General features: G+C 41.6%; 1 protein-coding gene across 2 annotated transcripts in view; it reads right to left on the bottom strand.

Moving 5' to 3' along the window:
- Window positions 1-418: 418 nt before the first annotated feature.
- Window positions 419-25,225, bottom strand: part of ASTN1 (astrotactin 1) — a 361,917-nt gene continuing 337,110 nt past the window's right edge. For both annotated transcript variants that reach the window (XM_060774412.2, XM_060774413.2), the window contains exons 19-23: window positions 21,726-21,877; window positions 18,363-18,498; window positions 15,196-15,296; window positions 10,837-11,020; window positions 419-1,147 (exon numbers count right to left, since the gene is read on the bottom strand). In XM_060774412.2, the coding sequence (XP_060630395.2) occupies window positions 913-1,147; window positions 10,837-11,020; window positions 15,196-15,296; window positions 18,363-18,498; window positions 21,726-21,877 (808 nt within the window). In that variant the 3' untranslated portion in view covers window positions 419-912. The remainder of the gene's footprint in view (window positions 1,148-10,836; window positions 11,021-15,195; window positions 15,297-18,362; window positions 18,499-21,725; window positions 21,878-25,225) is intronic.

The following is a 25,225-nucleotide window of genomic DNA, read 5'->3' as shown; positions in this document are numbered from 1 at the left end:
AACGGCACTAGTTTTCCACTGTCAGCTCCTGTTTTTGAGATATAGAGCATATACTATCTACCAGTCACCATCTGCTCACCCATAAAAAAGCATGACAGCCATATCTAAGAAACTAGAGCTGACAAGGTCTATCCAATGCAATTTTCAGAATAACCTCAAAGACAGGCCCAAAAACAAAGGCATTCACAAAGATTTTTGGTTGGACTGTGTAATGTGATCCTGCTATTCTTGCAAGTTGCAATGTCTCATCTCATTCTGAAACAGTCCAGTGATATATATGGACTATTTATGCAGAACAGGAACTACAGGCTAAGATGTTTTAGCTATGTTCTAGAATTTTTTCTTCTTCAGTGGCATGGGAACTGGAATGGGTTCAGCATAATAAAAAGGGACATGGAAAAGAGAAGCTGACACCATCAAAGATACAACCATATATTTCACAAGTACTGTATCCCTCCTCTTTCTGCTGCCAAATTGTTCCATTTCTAAAAGAGAACCCCCTATTTTGTTGGACTTGGTTATTTTGCTTTATTTCTACTGGGACGAGAGAGAGAGAATGAACCGCCATTCTTGTACACCAATGTGAAGGACAAAATTCTCCATGTAACACACACATGCACATATACCTCCCTACGCTAGGCTGAGGAACGTCTTGGCAAAATTAGAAAAGCAATTCCCCTGCCTCAAAAAGTGAACAATCTCCACTGGATCCCACACAACCTGCAGGTGGGAATTATGCCAAACCAGGTTAGCCGATGCAAAGAACAAAATCTTCTCTTTAAACGCTGTCTTTAGAGATCTGCCTGGTGTGCTGAAGATCCATGTATAAAACTCACCAGACAGTCACCTACAAACGCTCTTGTCTTTCCCCTGCCCCTGATGAAGTTCTTTGACTTCATTCATTGAGTCTGCTCAGTTGTCTTTGTCCCCATAGTCATTGTAGAGGACAGTCAGCATTTGCTCCTCACAGGTCTTCTTGAGGTCCCGACTTAGCTCCAACCAGCTGAACCCATATGGCTTAATCTCACTGTAACGGCAGGCAAGGAATTTGAGTGATGTACGATGAAGACCAATCTTGGGCTCCTGTAAGAGGCCATGGCACCAGGTGCTGAGGTCTCCAAGTTGGGAGAGGATGAGGCCAGCTTTCCTACAGAAGAAAGTGGGGTTGAGAGAGGGAGGAAGGGAGAGAGGGAGAGAGAGAGAGAAATGGTGAAAGGCAGCCAGAAAGATAACACTGACCCAATACACGTTTTGATGTATCAAATATTAGACATGTTTCTGGGTATATTTGACCTGCTGATTCCAAAAAAGCACCAGTTTTCCCCTATCAGCTCTAATCACATACCAGTTGCCAACATATCTAAGAAACTAGAGCTGATGTGGTTTATTCAATGCAACTTTCTGAATCAGTGCCCTGAGTAACCTCAGGAGCAAGCCTAAAAACCAAGAAACCAATAATAGTTTTTGTTAGGTTGTGAAATATAAGAGAAATTATGGTGAAAAAGATGAATATGAGATAACTGAAACGGAAAATAACATCAACACTGAAATTTAAAGAGATCACAGTACTCATCTCCCCTTCTTGGTTAAGTCCTTAAAATCTTCCGAAGTCTTTCAGTACCTACTACCTCCAGACACAGCCTTCAGGTATTATTATTATTATTATTATTATTATTATTATTATTTGAAAGATAACAAGATGAGTCAATAGCAGACAAGATCAGTCTGCTGGCTGTTGTATTGGATCACACGTCGGACACTTCCCAAGTGTCTAGGACTTTGTGATGTATCAGCAAATAATGCATACAGATCCCAGTAGGGTGACAGATGGTAATCTTGTCAGCGCCAATTGTGTTTAAGTGCATGCCAAGATCTTTAGGCACTGCACCCAGTGTGCTGATCACCACTGGAACCAGCTTTACTGGTTTGTCAGAGTCTTTGCAGTTCGATTTTTAAATCCTCATATCATGTCACCTTTTCCAGTTGTTTCTCTTCAATCCTGCTGTCACCTGGGATGACAACATCAACAATCCATACTTTGTTTTTTAACATGACTGTGAGGTCAGGAGTATTGTGCTCCAGAACTTTGTCTGTCTGAATTCGGAAGTCCCAGAGTAGTTTGATGTGTTCATTTTCTGTAACTTTTTCAGGCTTGTGATCCCACCAGTTCTTTGTCGTAGGCAGATGGTATTTGTGGCATAAGTTCCAATGAATCATCTGAGCAACAGTGTTATGCCTCTGCTTGTAGTCTGTCTGCGCAATCTTCTTGCAGCAGCTGAGGATATGATGTATTGTTTCATCTGCTTCCTTGCAGAGTCTACACTTGGGATCTGTAACTTTTTCAGGCTTGTGATTTCACTAGTTCTTTGTCGTAGGCAGATGGTATTTGTGGCATAAGTTCCAATGAATCATCTGAACAATGGTGTTATGCCTCTGCTTGTTGTTATTATTATTATATTTCTATTTTATTTCTTACTCGCCTCTCCTCGTGGCTCGAAACTGTTTTCAGACTAATATGCCATAACACAAACCCATCTATTCCAAATTTAAAAAGGCTACGGGGGAAAATTCTCCATTTAATGAGATTCTATCACAGGTGTCTTTCAGGGAGTTTGTATCACTACAGAACAACTCACGGAAGGTTTAATCAAGTCCCATACAACGAACGATTTTGTATTTGTGGAGCACCAGAGGTGGAGGATATCACACATGTATTGTTCAACTGTGAGCTGTATAAGAAAGAGAGAGACCATTGCCTTGGACCATACATTATTCAAAAAACACACTGGGACCCATATATTAAAACCTCATTTTTGTTGGCCGGACAGAACCCTAAAATAACACACAAAACAGCCCTTTTTCTATTCAAAGCAACACAGCTGAGAATTGCACATTTAGAATCAATTGGGGTAAACTGTGGAGGTGATGCAGACATTTGACCTGAACGAGATCTTGTTAACAGCTTGTTTATTTTAACTCCTTTTATACCGAGGGTTGTATGTTGTATGTATGACTATGTATGACTATGTGTTAATTGTGTTATGTGTTAAATGTTTTGATACGGCCAATAGGCCAATCAATAAAACGTATCTATCTATCTATCACTACAGAACAACTGTTGTGAGTAGCTGCGTGAAACACAGCCTTTGCATTAAGTGATCGATTCAATATTTTGTTGACTGATGCCTACATTTCCTCTCATTTACTATTTATATCCAGGACACCGTTCTAGTTCTGAAGTCAAAAAACATAGATCGACCCTCACAAACATTTTCAAGGGGGCAAGAGGTAATCTATGTTGAAAATTGTTCACACATCTACCCTCTTCCATTGAAGGTCTACTTTTTATAACAAAAGCAGCATGTAGATTTATATTACATGTGATATAAACATTTATATTTATATTACAGGTAATATTACTAATAATATTACAGTATAATGGTATAGTACAATATAGTAATATTTAATATTGATACTGTACTATGCTAATAATATAATATATTGTATGTATATATATCTTTTAAGCCACTCTGAGATGGGCGGCATAAAAATGTCATAAATAAATAATAAATAATAATAAATAAATAGATTGAACAAACTGCAAATACCCTTCAAGGTAATTCTACAAGCTGTTGAAGCAATGAACATTTGTCAAGCCAAATGGACTTTACAATATAATTTCGATAGTTGTAAACCAGAGTCACTGTGATATCATATGGAAAAGACCTGCACTTGGACTTGGGAGGCTTTGCCTTGAGGGCTGACTAGATGTTCTTAATCCAGCCATTTCCTATTTGTACTGCATCACGCAGAGTTGTTGCAAGGGCGGCACAGAGGAAGCTTTCTTTGATGCCACAGTGAGCTCCTTGGGGGAAAAGCGCCAACAACGTCATCTTTAAAAGACGGCTGCCATATCTTTGTCACCACTCGAGCCAGATGTCTGGCATAAATGACAGCCTGGCAAAGCATGCAGGCTTCCCACATCCAGATGTCTGGGTTACCAGTATGCCTGCTTTTTTTCCCCTTGATAATTGTTCATTGTTATGGCAACTGCTGTTTTTGGGCAATGACTTGAAAGGCTAGTGGTTTCTAAAGGAATGACAAAACAGAGACCCTGCCTAGAAACAGACAACAGATGTTAACAGCCAAACCAGAAAGGATTGGGACCACAATACTGTGGAAGGCGTCAATATTTTTCACATTATGCAGGTCTCCCATTGCCATTTTCTTAAGCTCTACAGTGCCATGTGAGGCTGGATCTACGCTGCTATATAATCCAGATTATCAAAACAGATAATACACTGGATTATTTGAGTCTACACTGCCATATAATCCAGTTCAAAGCAGATAATCTGGTTTTTACATGGCAGTGTAGAAGGCTTGAGGGTAATCACTTTCCTAAACATATGTTTTTCCAACTGGGACAGAGTCTACTATGAATGTAAGGTGGGAGTGTGAGGTCGATGGGAGGAGAGCTCAACCTAATGCTTCAGGTCTTGAAGGTGGTGCTTGCTTCTTGTACCAGCAAGAAGAAGGCATCCAGTAGTTAGCCCATCTTTTCCTTTTTGTAGGGTTTGTTGTACTGGGACTGTGGCACAGCTGGCTGGGAGTCAGCAGCATTAAGATCACTACTGACCAAAAGGTCATGAGTTTGAAGCCAGCCCAGGTCAGAGTGAGCTTCCGACCAAATTGTGTAGCTTGCTTTCGACCTTTGCAGCCCGAAAGACAGTAATAATAATCATAATAATAATAATCATCATCATAACACTTTATTTGTACCCCGCTACCATCTCCCCAAGGGACTCGGTGCGGCTTACATGAGGCTGAGCCCAAACACAACAATACAAGCAATAAAACAACAATACAAGCAATTAAAAAACATAGACAATAAAATACACAACATTATCAATAAGACAACACACAATTAAAAACAGTGGGAGGGCCAAATGTAGAGTTAAAATTGGAAATAATGCTGGGTCAGTAGGAAATGTAGGTACCGCTTATGTGGGGAGGCTAATTTACAACACCATAAAAATCTCCAGCAAGCATGCAAAGAATGAGGAAGTACTTCATCAGTGTCACAAATGAAGGGTGCAGCAGCAGCTCCCCTAGTGACCAGAATACCCTCATGAAAAAGCTGGAATGTTAAATAGCCTCTGTGTGTCTGTCTATATATGTTGTGTGTCTATGGCATCAAATGTTTGCCATGTATATGTACATTGTAATCCGCCGTGAGTTCCCTGTGGGATGAGAATATCAATACTGTAAATAAATAATAAATAATTAATAATAGTCAGAAAAAATGAGAGAAGTATGGAAAAAAGGCTGAGAGCTATGAGTTATGATATTGCTGCCCGGTAAAATTCAGCGAATGTGGATGATGGCAGACTAAAGATCTTATTTAGATATATTCCAAGAAACATGCTAAAAGTTGCCTTACAATGGGCAGAAGATAGAGAGAAAAGAGAGTTACTCATCTCTATTATCTCATCTAGTGTGGCCCTAATAATAATAATAATAATAATAATTTATTTATATTCCTCTCTATCTCCCTAAAGGGACTCAGGGCGGATCCGAGACATAAAAGGCAAACATTCAATGCCCAAATACAACAACAATACATCCATACTAACAAATTTATACAACCCAACATAGAAATACGAATTATAACTTAACAAACTAAAATTAAATAAAAAGCACAGCCTGTTACAACAGACATAAGATAAAACATAAGAAGTCTGAAGTTAATTTGAACATTTCTTGATCTTGCCAGTAGTTAGACAGGTCCACAAACAACACATGGAACTTTGAAACAACATAGAGATTTTCTAAACTTTTTCACAACAGTCAATGAGGTTGAGTGGTGGTTGAACACATCAAGCACGGTGTTCCCTCTTTCAGAGTATTTACAGCAACCAAAAATATAAGGTACCCTGTTTTTTCTGTAGTTTTTTTTCTATTGTTCCCAAAGCTGTAATTTTTAAAGCTATTTATTTATTTCCAATATTTCTACACCGTCCTTCTCAACCCCTGGAAAGGGACTCAGGGCAGCTTACAATGGCAACAATTCAATGCCGACAACATACAAAAACACATTACAAACAACATTATGCAAAAGATAAAACATTAGATTAAAATACATTTAAAACATTATTATTCTGAGTAAAACATGTCTTATTTGTTTGTGTGTTGAAAAAAGAAGCGGGGTAGCCAACCTAATGGTTCAATGGGAATCTGCAAGTGATTTCTCCTGTCAACCGCAAGAGCAGATGATCTGCCTAGGACTGGACGAGCCAGCAAACAAGCTTGGTTTCCAAGTTTTATTATGATCCCTTAGAGACTATTGAGGCTGGTAAAATATTCCTTTTGAAATTATTCTGGCTGCTAAAATATAATCTCCATCTGTCACCAGTAATGACTCGTAACCACCCTCAAAAGAAAAGAATCAACTGGCCCACATTTTTTTCTAACTTTTTATTTTAAAAAATGCTCAAGTAAATGAAAGCAAAGTTTGCCTCCTTGCCTGAAGAAATTAAGATCCTCATCCCATTATTCACAACAACATCAAAGCCATATTGTCCAAATTGCTGAGGGTTACTGCTTTCCAGGGCCGTAGCCAGAAAAAAATTTCGGGGAGGGTTGAACATTTGGGGGGGGGGGGAGTTTTTAAAATTTCGGGGGGGGGGGTTAAAATTTTTTTGGGGGGGAGAGTTGAAACCTGCCTCTTAGGTCACGCTGAAGCAAAGAGCACAGCGGAGGGGGGGGGGGGCAGAACAGCCTTCAATAGCCTGCAGCTCCGCCCCTGCCAACCACCTCCACCAAGTCTGGCCTCCTTAGCGAAAGCATTCAACACCCCCCCCCCCAACATGGTTGCTTTGCTACATCGGCTATTGCTGCAAGTAATGACAGTGTGAATAAATTGTCAATATTTGCTTGAGATAGTGCTTGCAGGGAGGGACTCTTAATTTTTTGTGTCTCATAGACTTAGCATGGGAATAAGCCAATGCCAGAAGGGACAGAAAGTTTCATCTATGCTGATGATCATGCCATTACTGCTCAAGCAGGGAGCTTTGAGATGGTTGAACACAAGCTCTCCGAAGCTCTAGGTGCTCTAACTGCCTATTACAGGGAAAACCAACTGATCCCCAACCCATGTAAAACACAGACATGTGCCTTTCATGTCAAAAAACAGGCAAGCATCCCGAGCTCTGAGGATCACCTGGGAAGGAATCCCACTGGAGCATTGCAGCACACACAAGTACATGGGAGTCACTCTGGACCGTGCTCTTACCTACAAGAAGCACTGCCTGAACATCAAGCAAAAAGTGGGTGCCAGAAACAACATCATACGAAAGCTGACTGGCACAACCTGGGGATCACAACCAGATATAGTGAAGACATCTGCCCTTGCACTGTGCTACTCTGCTGCTGAGTAACCATGCCCAGTGTGGAACACATCTCACCACGCTAAAACAGTGGATGTGGCCCTTAATGAGACATGCCCCATTATTACAGGGTGTCTGCACCCTAAACCACTGGAGAAATTACACTGCTTAGCCGGTATTGCACCACCTGACATCCGCCGGGAAGTAGCAGCCAATAGTGAAAGGACCAAGGCAGAGACATCTCCAGCTCATCCCTTGTTTGGGTGTCAGCCAGCACGTCAACGACTTAAATCTAGAAATAGTTTTCTAAGATCTACAGAGACACTTGCTGGAACACCTCAGCAAGCGAGAGTCCAAACCTGGCAAGCTCAAACCCAGAGCCTCAATCGATGGCTGATACCAAATGAGAGACTCCCTCCTGGGCACACAGAGGGCTGGGCGACTTGGAAGGCGCTGAATAGACTGCGCTCTGGCACCACGAGATGCAGAGCCAACCTTCAGAAATGGGGCTACAAAGTGGAATCCACAACATGCGAGTGCGGAGAAGAGCAAACTACAAACCACCTGCTGCAATGCAACCTGAGCCCTGCCACATACACAATGGAGGACCTCCTTGTGGCAACACCAGAAGCACTCCAAGTGGTCAGCTACTGGTCAAAGGACATCTAATCAACTACCAAGCTTGCAAACTCTGTCTTTTGTATGTTTGTTTGCTTGTTTGTTCTGTAAAAAATGTAACACAACTGTTCGATTCCCTGGCACGATAAATAAATAACGCTATGGAATTCTGGTAAGTTGTAGTGTGGTGCATGCTGAAGACCTTGCAAAACTATAACTCCCATAATGCTCAGTTTAAAGGGATGTCAAGCTGCAGCAATTCTACAAGTCTAGGGGCACCCTTAGAAAGGCATATATATAAAGGGAACGCTCGTGATTCAATATATATATATATATTGAATCACGAGCGTTCCCTTTATATATGCCTTTCTAAGGGTGCCCCTAGACAATAAATATATTGAATCACGAGCGTTCCTTTTAAGAGACAGGCTCTCCTTGGCTGGCTCTGCCTTCTTCGCCTGCTCCTGTCAATCAGGCTGGGAAGGGGCGCAAGGCCGAAGGCGATTGGCTAGCTGAACGCCCCTCCCCGCGCTGCTTCAGAGAAGAGAGAGAGGGGAAAGGAGAGGCAGAGATGGCAGCAGCAGAGGCGGTGAATCTCATCTGCTGGTCTATGGAGGGCGGGGAAGTTAACCAAATTAATTAGTAAACCTGTTAAAATTAATGAGTAAACCAGGTTTATTTTTTTTAACCTGAAACATTTCGGGGGGGGGGGGGGTTGAACCCCTAAACCCCCCCCCCCCCCTCGCTACGGGCCTGCTGCTTTCACATCTAGTGACAGAACTGGCTGAAATTCCAAAGAAATCAAGGAATTTTAATGAGAATTTTTGAGCTATCGGTACACGCCATAATCTTTCTTACGTCCAATCAAGAGTAGACACATGCAATAAAGATATCTCGGTTTGGGTTGTTGTAGGTATTTTGGGGCTATATGGCCATGTTCTAGCTCTGAGGATGCTTGCCGTAGATGCAGGCAAAACGTCAGGAGAGAATGCCTCTAGAATATGACCATATAGCCCGAAAAAACCTACAACAACCCAGTGATTCCAGCCATGAAAGCCTTCGACAATATATATCTCAGTTTTATACCACATTGGTTAGTACAGCTTCCTACGAATCTCGGTATATCCAGATCTGTCTACGGGCCCTTCCACACAGCCCTATATCTCAGAATATCAAGGCAGGAAATCCCACATTATCTGAGTATGGACTCAGATAACCTAATTCAAAGCAGATAATGTGGGATTTTCTGCCTTGATATTCTGGAATATGTGGCTGTGTGGAAGGACCCTACATTAAAATTATTCTTCAGTCAAAGTTCCCAGCTGGGTAAAGGCAACTAGTATTTAATCGCTTGAAATTTGTAGTAGAGACACACTGCAATAGTCACCTGTGACAATAATACCATTCCCCAACTGTTCCCCTTGTTGCACTTTTTGACTAGGTTCAGCTTTTATGTATGCCATCAGAGACTAGGCATTAGCTCTGTGTTTCTGTTCATAGTTATGTGACCAGTGTGGCAATTGCATTTCTTCCCATCTCATATTCACATGCCACACTTCTTTATCTGTCCACTGATATGTCTCTATAATGAAATAAAAAAGCTACCATCATGCCAATCACTCCAGATTCTATAACCCAATTGATCTGTTGCCTTTAAAACTGCATATATATAGAACACAGATATCTATTACTAAGATACACAAAGTATTATGTTATTGTTGTTGAAACTTCAAATATGATATGATACGACAGATTTATTACTTGTAAGCACAATAAAAAGGAGTCATGGATAAATGTCCATATTCATTTAGATAAACATAAACATAACAGTCCAATCTGTCTGATGATTTAAAGAGTCACTTGTAGATGTTTTCGAAGGACTATTTGTGGCATCCAAGGTTGTGTCAGAGAGAGTTCTACACAGTGATCAGGCTACAACAAGGTATCCCGGGTGTAGTTCCTTGTTTCGGTGTTGGTGATGAAAACACCTTCTTCAGGTAATGAGTTCTTCTTAATATTTCAACAGGAAACAAGTCTCTGATAATTTCATTAAGTAACCATTAAGTAAGTATTTCCTGTTGAAATATTAAGAAGAACTCATTACCTGAAGAAGGTGTTTTCATCACCAACACCGAAACAAGGAACTACACCTGGGATACCTTGTTGTAACCTGGTCACCGTGTAGAACTCTTCTCTGACACAACCTTGGATGCCACAAAGAGTCCTTCGAAAACATCTACAAGTAACTCTTTAAATCATCAGACAGATAGGACTATTATGTTTATGTTTATCTAAATGAATATGGACATTTATCCATGACTAAGAGAAGTTGTTCCTTTTTATTGTGTTTATAAGTAATAAATCTGTCATATCACATCATATTTGAAGTTTCAACAACAATAACATAATACTTTGCGTATTTTAAAACTGCATATACCACATTAGAGTTCTTTTTAAACTGGATTTCCCTCTCTTTACAACAGTTTTTGCATATCACTCTTATTTTATTTGGGTATTGTTGTGTGTGGTTACTTATTCTTTTCCTGTATTACAGACTAGGGGCCCTTCCAGACAGGCCCTCCATCCCAGGATTTGGTCACAGGTGTTCTGCTTTAAATTGGACTATATGAGTCAGCACTGCCAATAAACAGAAAATCTGGGATCAGATTCTGGTATATAGGGCCTGTCTGGAAGGGCCCTAGGTTGCTTGCTCAGTTGCTTGGTTAAAAAGCCAAGGTTAAAGACCTAAAACACTTTACAAAGCTGATAAGGCAACTGGATTCAACCCAAAGGATTCTGGGACATGAATGAGCTGGTGTAAGGAGCAACTTACCGAGGGCCCAGTTCATCCTCGCATCGCCAAGTGAACTCCCCAAAACTCTCATAATGCTGGTTGTAGTGATAGAGCACCCGATGGAGACTTGGGGAACCCAAGTCCAGCAGGGTGTTATAGGCAGTTTGCTGCTCCTTCCCACTGGTGTAGCCATTAAAGAGGTTGTAGATCTTGTCAGCTATTTCTGCAAACAAGCACAGCAAATGAAGTAAGGGATATCTAGACTAAAGAATACCTTTATCTTACCATTATACACACACACACAGAAAGCACTCCAGGAGTGTCTAGTTGCAGGAAGCAAATAGTTGAGATCAAGCCAGCAGGTTCCCCCATTCATGTACAATTACTTTGAAAATCTGTAGATTCCCTTTACCCTTTCAAACACACCCCAAGAAAGTGGACTTTTTTCCCTTCATTCCAAGTAAGTCAGGTAGTGTTTAGTTCACATGTGAACAGGGGTTTTTTTTTGAAGCCAACTTCCACCTGGGTTCCATATGTGTGTTATTCTTGTGGCAATTTCACAGATTTTGGGATCAGGAGTACATGCCTAAGAAAACTTATTCTGAAGAATTCGCTTAATGTTGTCTTCTGAACAGCTACATATTTATTTAATTTATGAAAATATTCTTGGCCTTCCTTCCACCAAACAGATGTCGGAGTGATACACACACACATATGAGCACACTTATTTAAATACAATTACATTGCAGAATAAAATACTTGATTAAAATATGTTGGCAAAGAGGTTCACTTGATGTTCAAAGGGAACAGACCCAGGATTGGGTACATTCAGTGGATAATGCATTATTTATTTATTTACATTATTTATATCCCGCCCATATCAGCCCGAAGGCAACTCAGGGCGGTCTACATATCGGCACAATTCGATGCCATCAATACATACATTCAAAAAGCAAAAACAATTGAAGTGTATTTAAACATAAAGACAGTGCATAATAACAGTTTAAAAAGAGCTATATCCTCTCATTCCAATCCTCATCCATTTCATCATCCTGGCCGTTCCTGGGTCATTCTCCATCTCAAGTTTGACTATTTATTCCGGGGTTTCGAATGCTTGCTCGAAGAGCCAAGTTTTTACTCTCTTCCGAAAAGTCAGGAGGGAGGGGGCTGATCTAATATCCCTAGGCAGGGAGTTCCACAGCCGAGGGGCCACCACAGAGAAGGCCCTGTCTCTCATCTCCACCAAGCGTGCTTGCGAAGCAGGCGAGATCGAGAGCAAGGCCTCCTCAGATGATCTTAAATTCCTGGAGGGTTCATAGGAAGAGATGCGTTCGGATAGATAAGCTGGGCTGGAACTGTTTAGGGCTTTATAGGCTAAAGCCAGCACTTTGAATTGAGCCCAGTAGCAAACTGGCAGCCAGTGGAGCTGATGCAGCAGAGGAGTTGTGTGCTCCCTGAGCGCTGCTCCTGTTAGCAACCTGGCTGCCGCATGTTGGACCATTTTAAGCTTCTGGTCCGTCTTCAAAGGCAACCCCACGTAGAGCACGTTGCAGTAATCTATGCGGGATGTAACCAAAGCGTGGACTATTGCGGCCAAGTAAGACTTCCCAAGGTACGGGCGCAGCTGGCGAACAAGTTTTGTTAATGCAAATCAGCGCGTATTTTCATTAAATGTCATTAAGCCACACTCTCCCCTTTTTATTCCCATTTCTTCCATGTTTTAGGGCCTGTTTAGAAGGCCCTGAGACATGGTCTAGACACAAAGGATGCATATATATTGTAGAATTAATGTAATCTGAAACCCTTTCAGAATCAATGCCCAATGCTATTGATTCATGAGAGTTGTTGTTTCACAAGTTCTTTAGCCTTCTCTGCCAAATAGTTCTGGTGTCTTAACAAACTACAATTCATGTGATTCCAGAGTATTGCGCCAGGGGAGTTAAAGTGGTGTCAGAATGCATTAATTCTACAGTCTAGAGTCAAGACTCTAGATAAGTGGTTCTCATCCTGTGGGTCCCCAGGTGTTTTAGCCTTCAACTCCCAAAAATCCCAGCCAGTTTACCAGCTGTTAGGATTTCTGGGAGTTGAAGGCCAAAACATCTGGGGACCCATAGGTTGAGAACCACCGATCTAGATGAACCCAAAATGGCAAAGTTGAGTCAAGCCACCCACCTGCTCTTTCATGGGAAATGAACCCCTTCTAAAACGAGCTTATGAAAGAGGCTGCAAATCCAATTTTCTACTCATATAGTCTCCAACTTGTCAGGTATTCCTGTATGGCAGTGTTTAGACTTGATGGCCCTTGGGCTTTCTTCCAATTCTATGATCCTATGATTCTAGGAATCAGGTTCAGGTCAGTTTCTAGCCCAGAATTTAATCCGGACAATTCACAGTGCAATTTCATAATGTAGCAGAAAAATACATTGTATGAATGTATTCACAGAAAAAAAAAAAACAGAGAGGGGTGACTGCATTATAGATAAAGCCTAGTTCTGATTAATGTGACACATTATTCTCTGTGCTATAGCAATTTAGACTTCAGGTGAGAACTCATAATTCAAACAAAAATCCCACAGTAACATCAAAGCTGGCATGCCCAAGGCACACAAGAACCCTTCTCAATTATCTGTAGGTTTGCTATGTGTAGAGAATACTTTTGATAGATTCTCATTCAGTCTTGCAAGCCTGTACCTGCAGTCTGAAATGATTTAGTTCAGAAACAGGTTTGCCATCTCAGTGAGAGCATTCCTGGTCTTATATGCACCTCAGTGCTCTCTTCTTCCGAGAAATATTCTTCTCTGCGAGTACATAAAGACTTAGGTTGGGGCCAGAAGACAAGAGCTTCTCCTACAGACCTCCATCCTCTTATGACCTCTAAATCCTTAAATTCTAAATTCTTCCTGATGGTATCTACTATTGTTCAAACCGGGAGTTCCCAAAGTGTGCTCCACGGAGCCCTTGGGGCTCAGTGAGTGATTGTGAGGGGATCTGCACTAGGCTTGCCAATCAATCCTAACTCCCTCCCCCCCCCCCCCAATGAATATGTTTGAAAGGCAGAAGAGAGAGAAAAGGATAGATAGGAAGGCTGAAAACTGAGTGGGACCTTCATTAGCCAGGGGGACAATAACTTTGCATGGACATGTAACATTTTTCAAATTGTTGTTATATTATTTTCGGACCGCAAGAAGATCCAACCAATCCATACTTCAGGAAATAAAGCCCGACCACTCATTGGAGAGAAGGATATTAGAGGCAAAGATGAAGTACTTTGGCCACATCATGAGAAGACAGGAAAGCTTAGATAAAGCTTGGAAAAATAGAAGGAAAAAGGAAGAGGGGCCGGCCAAGGGCAAGATGGATAGATGGTATCCTTGAAGTATCTGGCTTGGCTCTGAAGGAGCTGGGGGTGATGACAGCCAAGAGGGAGCTCTGGTGTGGGCTGGTCCATGAGGTCATGAAGAGTCGGAAGAGACTGACTGAATAAACGACAACATATTATTTTGTAGATTTAAATAATGAATAATATTGTCTCCAGTTCTTTCTTTTTTTTACTATTGTTTCCTTTATTAATATACCTACCTTATATATATATATCTATATATCTATATATCAATATCTATATATCTTATTATTCTTACTTTCATATATGCATGTATATGCCTCATAGAACATCAGATAAAACTAAACAGTAAAACATTTTTGGGCTCCATAAGAAACTTTTGCTTCAAAAAGGGCTCTGCAGCTGAAAAAGTTTGGGAACCCTTGGTTTAGACCAGGGGTCCTCAAACTTTTTAAACAGAGGGCTAGGGCACAGTCCCTCAAACTGTTGGAGGGGTGGATTATAATTTGGAGGAAAAAAAAACCACTAATGGATTCCTATGTACACTGCACATATCTTATTTGTAGTACAAAAAACACTTAAAACAATACAATGATTAAAATGAAGAACAATTTTAACAAATATAAACTTATTAGTATTTCAGTGGGAAGTGTGGGCCTGCTTTTGGCTGATGAGATAGGGTTGTTGTTGTTGTTGGTTGTTGTTGTTGTTGTTGTGCGCTTTCAAGTAGTTTCAGACTTAGGTTGACCCTGAGCGAGGGCTGGGTAAATGACCTTGGAGGGCCATCTTCGGCCCCTGGGCCTTAGTTTGAGGACCTCTGGTTTAGACCATGTCTCTTCAACCTCCAAGTGTTTGGACTTCAGCTCCCAGAATTCCTGACCACTGAATAAGTTGGCTAGGGCTTCTGGGAGTTGGAGGCTATAGTAGGGCTGCAAATTGAAGAGGCATAGTTAGATTAAGGAAAACCTTTCAAAAAATATCCTCCTTATTCTTCCATATTGAAGCTTCTTTAGCTGTTGAGCAGACTCTGGACCTTGCCTGCTCAACAGTATGGTTACCTTGGGCCTTTACATCATCCACCACCGGACAAGGTGTCTTCACGGTCACATCACTTGAACGGGATCGTCTTCCAGTGTTATCCACACCCCAGAGCGTGAACCTGGTGATCAAAGAGTAAGAACAGGCAGACTTATGTCACGGAACCTGCATAAGACTACATGAATACATGAGGTAACTAGGGTTATTGCCTTCCCACTTTTCTGGCTGGGCTTTAATTTATTTTTGGAAAACTCCTTTTCATGTTTTTTCCCCTTGCCACTCTTCAAGGCAACTAACAATTATCTTCAAAATAACATGAATTGCCAGGAGGAAAAAATCAAAACCATGGTCTGGACCAAGGATGTAATTCTTCGCTAATTTTGTTCTCAAAGGAACCATTAATTTTAGCAATTTTATTCCGACTGCGAGATAATCTTTGAATATTTTATAATTCTCAAAGACAATTCACAGCTGGCAACTTAAGTTCCCATCAGTTCGGGAATCTCTTCACAAGTGTTTTCCTGTACTCAAGAAACATGTTTTCAACCAATTTGTTTTTGGAATATTTTTTAATGTTCTTTCCATCTCTAGGCTGGATCCAGTCTTAGGTTGGATCAGGACTGCCATATAATGCTCTATGAACTGCATTATATGGTCAGTGTGGACCCAAATAATGCAGTTCAAAATACATTATATAGGTCTAAACTTAGACATATCCATAGGGCTTCTGGTTTCAGCGAATCTAACTAACTCACATTTCCTTCCTGATTAGAAAGGATAGTTAATAAATGAAGGCAAGAAATTTAGAAGGATTTTCCCCCCAAGGATGACATGCGAATGTTGGGAGTTATTATAGATATGCAACAAAGAAAGTAGTGGGATGAAATGTGGGACAAACATACAGGTGCAGAGCGGAGATATGGGAAAAAGTCTTACACACAGACCCTGAGGCAAGAGCCATTATAGTGCCTATCCAAAATGTTGAAGGTTAATTTAGAATGGTTTAACTGTTTTAATTTAATTTTGTCACAGTTTTATGATTCTAGTGATTCCTGCTAAAGATACTAAGTCGGTAAAAGCCACCCAGCCTATGAAACCATGCAAATAACCGCAACCAGCTCTGAGACACCCATGGCAAAACTCTAAGCTAATTTAGTGTTTAAGCCTTCTACGATTCCATCATAACATTGAAAACAACCTACAGATGTAGATAAACAGAAATTAACAACATGTACCTGTTTAAAAACAAACATTGAGATTCTGCATTTCAAACACAGCTGAAATGTTGTGGCTACAGTCTGTCTCCTGATTTGATTCCTGCAACCTACCTTTAAACCCAATCCCTCCTGCCAGCATCCAGCCCCTCCTGAGCAGTTGTTGGGACCTCCGTAATGTGATACATGGTCAATCTCTAGGTGGCAGGGACTGGATTCTTCATCCTTTGGTACCACACTCACCATCTATCCATCGGTGCAGGTGGTTGGATTTTATGGATTTCAGGGGCATTTACAATCATCGTAATAGTACCAAGGTTGTAAGTGCAAAAAGGATGGTTTTCTGATCAAAATCTAACTTAAAAAAGTAACTAATTAGAATCATAGAATTGGAAGAGACCTTACGGGCCATACAGTCCAACCCCCTGTGAAGAAGAAGGAAAATCACATTCAAAGCACCCCTGACAGATGGCCATCCAGTCTCTGTTTAAAAGCCTCCAAAGAAGGAGCCTCCACCATACTCCGGGGTAGAGAGTTCCACTGTTGAACAGCTCTCACAACCAGGAAGTTCTTCCTAATGTTCAGATGGAATCTCCTTTCTTGTAGTTTGAAGCCATTGCTCTGTGTGGGCAGAAGAAAACAAGCTTGCTCCCTCCTCCCTATAACTTCCTTTCACATATTATACATGGCTATCATGTCTCATTTCAGCCTTCTCTTCTTCAGGCTAAACGTGCCCAGCTCTTTAAGCCACTCCTCATAGGGCTTGTTCTTCAGACCCTGATCATCATCATCATCATCATCATCATCATCATCATCATCCCTGTTGCCTTGGGACTATAAGAGGATTTTGCGAGACCAGTCATTCTCATTGTTTTGAGGCAACGGTCTAGTAATGGTGAGACTGCGGACCATATTTTTGTTCACTGGTGATCCACGGACCACAGGTTGGGAACCACTGTTATAGAGTATGGCTTCCATATTGTTTACCATTTTTGTAGCTCTTCCCTGGACATGTTCTAGCTTGTCAATATCCTTCTTTGAATTGTGGGGCCCAGATCAGTATTCCAGGTGAGGTCTGACCAAAGCAGAATAGAGTGGTACTATTTTTTTTCCCTCAGTCCATACTCCTACTGATGCAGTCTAGAATTACATTGGCTTTCTAGGTTGCGATATCTTACCCATGTAAATGTATCCAGATAGTTTGGGACCACTTTCACCTTGTCAAGTTTACCACTTTGCTCCTAATCAGTCAAGGAACTCTGGCCACTGCAGGTACTGGCCACTGCAGTTGCCTCATTGAGTGCCCACACAGCCATCAAGAAGATTGACATGGAGTGTGGTGGAGGCTCCTTCTTTGGAAGCTTTTAAACAGAGGCTGGATGGCCATCTGTCAGGGCGATTTGAATGCAATATTCCTGCTTCTTGGCAGGGGGTTGGACTGGATGGCCCATGAGGTCTCTTCCAACTCTTTGATTCTATGATTCTATGACATTTCCTCCTTCTTTCTGGTCCCGTAGATGCCCTGTAGTTCATCTGACCATACAATCTTGCATTGTATAATGTAGCCAGGTATTCCTGTGCTATCTTTTTACCTAGTCTGTGCTACATTTCCCTACTTTGTCAGCTGTTCCATTTTATCTCAGGTTGAGCACTGTTTTGATTTTGGGAGAAGAGTGAAGCAAAGAAGACACTGAGTTGTTTTGCCTTTTCTCTGTCACTTGTCAGCATTTTGCCATCTTCTTCACGCAGTGGCCCTGCCATTTCCTTATTCTTTCTTTAGCTACCAACATAACCAAATCATCCTTTTTATTGTTATTAATCTCTCTAGTAAACCTGATCTCATTCTGTGCTTTAGTTTTTTTCCTTGAGGAATAATTATTTACAATCTGAAAGCTTGCAAAGTACACAGTGAAGTTATTATTTTGCTGGCCTTGTAAATGCAAGTATGTCAAGATGTCAGTATTGTAACTCACATGTAAATAGTGTCAGGCTCCAAGCAGCGAATGATCAAGGAGATGGTTGTTGACAGCTTGTCAGGCACCTGTGCTGGCATCGCACAGGGTGACTTGGCACCAGAGATGATGTCATCCACAAAACTCAGCACCGTCTCTAGGGAAATAGGCAACCCAGCCATTATCTGGTAATACTGCTGGGACAAGAAGCAAGGAATACAGAGGAACACAGGAAAGGGAAGCTGGGCAAAGGGGGCAACAATCCAATCAGACTTGCTCTGTTCCTGGGAGAGTTGCAGGACAACCCCCTTATCTACTGATTCAATATCAATGGTTTCATTTACTCATGCTCTTAAAAATATTTTCCCTAGAGGTGTTTCTGTGCCTCTATGGTATGCCTCTGGCCCAGGTATAGTCAAAATTAGGGGTGTGCGAAATGACACAAAATTAGTTCTGTTTTCATTCTGTTTTCAGGTGCCCCCCCCCCCCCCCGTTCTGTTTTCAGGAAGATTCTTCCCAAAACAGAAATGAAACTCAGGGTTCCTAATAACAAATCTGAATGCCCCCCTGATAATCCCCTGGAATTTTTCCTAAAACAGAATGGGGGGGGGCACCCAAAATTCAAAATAAAAACAACAAAAACATAATGGATACACACACCCACAGTCAAAATTCAGGGTTTACTATTATCCATATCTCAGGTTTTCCTGAGTGTGTATATCTATCTTGGAAATTATCCCCTGTAGACATGCTGCCCATACTGTATTAAACTATTTACCCACTTGCCATTCTGTTCCATTGAAAGATTTTCAAGGCACATACAATTCTTCAGAAAAGCATAAATTTAAATGAGCGGAAATTCAACAAAAAGCAAAGTAATACAACAGCAAAATTAAAAGCAACAGCACATGTTTTGATTTCTGTGAAATACACTAGAAAACTGGGAACAGGAAATCAATGACATCTTATATGAAGCAAATACCATGCAATCTACATCACCACGAAGAAGATCCTATTTTTCATCTCTACACACCATACTGTAAATAGAGGGGGGGGGGGGGCAGGGGGCACTTGCATCTTGTCTCCTGCATATGTCATCAGTTGAGGACCCCTCTCCCCAGCACCAACTGCCACTCTGGGCCAAAGTGAAGGGGGGGAGGGACAGTTCAGTCTTGTCTCCTGCATATGTCATCAGTTGGGGACCCCTCCCCTCAACATCAACTGTTGCACTGGGCCAGAGTGAAGAGAAAGGGGGGGGGGGGAAGGGGATAGTTCCACCTTGTCTCCTGTTCTATGCTAATAATATAATATAATGTAATATAATATAATATAATATACTGTATATACATATAATATTTATAATATTATAATGTAATACAATATAATACCAATAATAATATGAGTTATAATTATATATTTTATATTACATGTAATATTACTAATAATATTACAATATAATGGCATAGTACAATATAATAATATATAATACTGATATTGTACTATGCTAATAATATAATATATTGTATTGTCGAAGGCTTTCATGGCCGGAATCACTGGGTTGTTGTAGGTTTTTTCGGGCTATATGGCCATGGTCTAGAGGCATTCTCTCCTGATGTTTCGCCTGCACTATGGCAAGCATCCTCAGAGGTAGTGAGGTCTGTTGGAACTAGGGAAAAGGGTTTATATATCTGTGGAAAGACTAGGGTGGGACAAACGACTCTTGTCTGCTGGATCTAGGTGTGAATGTTTCAACTGACCACCTTGATTAACATATAATGGCCTGATAGTGCCTGGAGCAAACTTTTGTTGAGAGTTGATTAGATGTCCTTGTTTGTTTCCTCTCTGTTGTTATGCTGTTGTAATGTTAGAGTTTTTTTTAATACTGGTAGCCAGATTTTTTTTCATTTTCACGGTTTCCTCCTTTCTGTTGAAATTGTCCACATGCTTGTGGATTTCAATGGAACATGGCCATATAACCCAAAAAAACCTACAACAACCCAATATAATATATTGTATGTATATATATTTTGAAAGATGCTCTGAGTCCCCTTCGAGGTTATAAGGGTGGCATATAAATGTCGTAAATAAATAAATACTGCAGATAGCAGTAGGACAATCCTGCCTTATTGCCAATATAGGTAGGCAAACTCATCTGGAAGGTACACATCCTCAAGATATCCAAATTTAGGTGGGGATGTTTAAAGCATGGAAACACAGGATCCAATGGAGTCAGACATATTTAAGTTCTATGATCTGATAATTGTCTTGTGGTCACCTTGAAATACAGTCCATGGCACTATTGAAAACTTAATTTGTGACTCATATGAGAGTGTCTTGGACTGCAAGAAGATCCAACCAGTCCATCCTCCAGGAAATAAAGCCCGACTGCTCACTGGAGGGAAGGATACTAGAGACAAAGTTGAAGTACTTTGGCCACATCATGAGGAGACAGGAAAGCCTAGAGAAGACAATTATGCTGGGGAAAGTGGAAGGTAAAAGGAAGAGGGACCAACCAAGGGCAAGATGGATGGATGGCATCCTTGAAGTGACTGGACTGACCTTGAAGGAGCTGGGGGTAGTGACGGCTGACATGGAGCTCTGGCGTGGGCTGGTCCATGAGGTCACGAAGAGTCGGAGACGACTGAACGAATGAACAATAACAAATGATATCTGTGTAAGAAGAGGTACATTGCAAAATAGGCCATAAGGTGGAGATGATCGGCCACTGAAATTTGGAACACAACTTCCTATGGGTCGGAATGTAAAGCTATCCATAAAACCAACTACAGCTGAGCTGGTCTACATGGGGCAGATCCAATACCTCTGCACATATAGTCAAGAAACTGTGGCTATACCGACAATTTCCTGGATTGGCATTTATTGACATTTTTTCAAGTACAACTTTTTCTGTTTCCATTTCAGTCTGTGAACTTTTTTAAAAAGTCACAATGAAGTCACCATGCATTTTCATGCTTCATTAACATTTTAGTATACACCCCTCTATTTGATAACTGATTTTTAAAAATGCATTTTCCATGTGGATTCCTTTTGCATGCCATTTCCTTTCATGTACACGTTCTGTATGCATTTATTCACTGGAGAACTGTATCATGAAATTTAGAGACATGAGAAAGAAGTCATTTAATATTAATATATGAGGTCAACATATTCCTCTCCTCTCAGGCATGTCTCCTTGGATTTTCTGAAATTCATTCTCGGGTATTTTCTGAAATTTGTTCTGTGGTGAGATTTCATTTTGGAAGCAGGTAAGAGTTTTATTTTCAATTGATGTCGAAGTTGCAGCTCTATTAAGTAGCATTACGATTTCATATTCACCTCCTTTCCTGGTTTTCCAATAAGCAGAAAAGAGTTGATAGCACTCACCAGTTTCCACCTTGGAATGGTCTAAGCGGTCAGTGACCTTCTCCTGGCGGATGAGATAATCTACGATCTGCACCCCAATTGCTGGCTCTGAATGCTCCCATTCAAGTACCACCAGGGAGCTGCTGGGCTCATGAACAGTGGACAGCCTCAGCCTGTGGAGAGACGGGCAAAAAACACAGCACAACATTAGTATAGATCCTTGGCAAGCAACATGTTTTTTCTCTCTTGCAGTAGTATCTGACACCTGGGACTGATTAAGAAATAGATCCTTTACACTGCTGCCCAGAAAACAAAGCATTACACGAATCGGGCAAGGGAACATGAGGCTTGCTCATACCCCAGTGTACAATTTCCAGAATTATTAGCTGTACACCCATCAACACGCATGTGGGGTTAGTGAGGAGAGATTTGATCTAACTGCTCAATTGCCTTCATACATTTTGTACAACTGCTTTTCATTAAGACTACCGTCTACAAAGGCAATAAGCACATTATGGAAAATATCATTATTATGGTACTTTTATAACCATCTGTCTATAGAAAGAGATAAACATCAGACTTTATAATGCAGGTGAATTTTAATGCAATTCAAAAAAATTGCCTAAATTCAATTGTTAATTCCAATGAGAGTAGACTCACAAAAGCAACAGGAATCTGGTGGATCAATACTTATATATACCCCATTGATTCCACTGGTCTCACATTTTCTTGAGCAAGGTATATTCACAGATGATTTTGCCACTTCCTTTCAGTGAAAATTTTTCATTTACTCATGCTCGAAAATGCTCATGCGCCTGGTATTCATTGGTGGTCTCCTTCCAAGTACCAACCAAATCTCTGTATATACAACATTTTTGGTGCTGCCACTTGCTGCACAGCAGATGTAAATTTAGCATGTGTACCAAAATAACAGCCCTCCATGCAGTCATGCTGGCCACATGACCTTGGAAGTGTCTATGGACAACGCCGGCTCTTCGGCTTAAAAATGGAGATGAGCACCACACCCCAGAGTCAGACATGACTGGACTTAATGTCAGGGGACTACCTTTACTTTACCAAAATATAGCATGCCAGTTCCTTCCCCCTTGCCCACTCAGCTCTGCAATCTTGATCTGTCTTGCTATGCTTTGTAGGCCCCTTCTACACTGCCATATAAAATTCAGGTTAACTACTTTGAACTGGATTATATGGCAGTATAGATTCATATAATCCAGTTCAAAGCAGATAATGTGTATTATCTACTTTGATAATCTGGATTACATGGCAGTTTAGAAGGAGCCCTAGTGTCCCAGTTCTGTTGCTATCAGTGAATTTTGCCCACCACCTTTAAAAAATGTCAACTGGAAGCATCCATAGAAGGAAGCATCAACTTCCTCTAACACAGTGGTTCTCAACCTTTCTAACACCGTGACCCCTAAATATGCTTCCTCATGTCGTGGTGACCCCCAACCATAAAATTATTTTTGTTGCTCCTTTATAATTGTAATTTTGCTACTGTTACGAATCGTAATGTAAATATGTGATATGTAGGATGTGTTTTCATTGCGCGAGGCCTCCCTCGCCTGCCCTGTGCCCCTGCCTGCCGGCAGGAGAGCAATGAAGGCAAGGGAGGCCTGGCGCAAGGCCTTGTGCGAAGGGGCCGTCGCCTGCCCCTCGCCCCTGCCTGCCTGCGGGAGAGCGATGCAAGCAAGGGAAGCCTCATGCAAGGTGGAGGAGCTGACCTGGAAAGCCTGGCTGTTTCCCTGGCACAGGCTGGCAGCCATTTTGAGGAGGCGGAGGGGGCGGGAACAACCGAGGCACCTTCATAACCCCAGAAAATGGCCCAGCGACCCCCCTGAGAGTCGCAACCCCCATGTTGAGAACCACTGCTCTAACAACTCAGTGGAAACAGAAAGGAGAATCCAACCTCTTCTCAAGTCATGAGTTTCTATAGGGCATTTGAGGCTATCTGGCACTGTAGGAAATGCTCCATGAACTGAAGCATCTCAGGACAGAAATGACAATGCTGATTTTGCTACTGTGTCTTTCTTTCGTCAGGTGATTCTGCAGAAACACCAGAGAGAGCTTGTGGTTGGTCCCATGGACTCAGGGCACTTACAGACATAACTAAAACCCGTGCAGAAACAGGTTAAAATAACCCGGTTCCACATGGGTTCTCATCCTCACTCCCAACCCAAACCCCAGGCTACTTCCCTTCCCCTTGCCTCCCGAGTCATTTCCTTCACCCAGGAGGACACTATAGATAGGCTCCGTAGCTATTAGTCCCTTTGGGTAAGCCTTAGGGATGAAATCAGGAGCTGGGGGGAGGAGGTGGGTACCCTCTTGCACCCACCAAAAGTGTGAGATAGCTGTGGAGATTGAGTCCCAGTATTGTGGAGCACCACCAGCCCAATACCTCATCAGACCCAGATCTTTCATGAAGGTCCAGATCTGATGAGGTATTTAAGTAATGCAGAGTAAACTGGGAAATCCTGGGTTACTCCACATTAATTTGCTTTTACCGGAGGTGTTGTTTGGACACCTGTTCAAAGAGAGTCAGAGCTTGGATTAAAACCTGTCTGGAAGGACCCTCAGTCTCCCTCAGCATGTGGGAAGTGAATGAAGATAACAAGAGGCTCAGGCACTTTTCAGCTGGCATAGTGTTATAATGGTATCAAGAAAGAGCCTATTGTATTTGTCTTCCACATGGGAGTCATGTTAAAATGGAAATGTAGCTTTACTTTGCATAAATTCCAGAAAAGGAATTTTATTTGTCATGTCAGGAGCGACTTGAGAAACTGCAAGTCGCTTCTGGTGTGAAAGAATTGGCCGTCTGCAAGGACATTGCCCAGGGGACGCCCGGATGATTTGATGTTTTTATCATCCTTGCGGAAGGCTTCTCTCATGTCCCCGTATGAGGAGCTAGAGCTGATAGAGGGAGCTCATCTGCCTCTCCCTGGATTCGAACCTGCAACCTGTCGGTCTTCAGTCCTACCGGCACAGGGGTTTAACCCACTGCGCCACCAGGGACTCCTAGAAAATGAAATAATTACAGCAGAAAGTCTGTGGTTCCTAATCTACCTTAGGTGGCACTGCCAGAACCAACTGGCATACAAAGACAGTTCAATTGTGAAGCCAGATCCATGGACATTGAAGGTACTTTGAGATCCAGGTTCTATCGGAACCTGGATCTCAATCCAGGCGATGTTTTCTATATTATGAATACATGTGGATTAGAGGAAAGGAACCTAGTGAGTGTTCCCAGATCTCCTCCTCCTTTCTTTCTCCTGCTCCTTTTATGCCAATACAGATTAACTAGCGGTCCCCTGCCACGCGTTGCTGTGGCCCAGTCTGGTGATATGAAAAATAAAGTAATTAGAAAGTGCTGGTTTCTAATATATGTAATGTCTTTATGCTTGTGGGTAAACAGTATTTCGTGTCTTTGACAGTGTTGACATAGGAATTGTCCGGTTTGCCTACTCTGGAACATGCAACATATAATTGTCCATCTTTAGGAGTCC

The sequence above is a fragment of the Anolis sagrei genome, chromosome 4, assembly GCF_037176765.1.
Source record: "Anolis sagrei isolate rAnoSag1 chromosome 4, rAnoSag1.mat, whole genome shotgun sequence".
Classification (NCBI taxonomy): Eukaryota; Metazoa; Chordata; class Lepidosauria; order Squamata; family Dactyloidae; genus Anolis; species Anolis sagrei.
The sequence above is the reverse complement of the archived record's forward strand: the minus strand, read 5'-3'. Positions and strand labels throughout refer to the sequence as shown.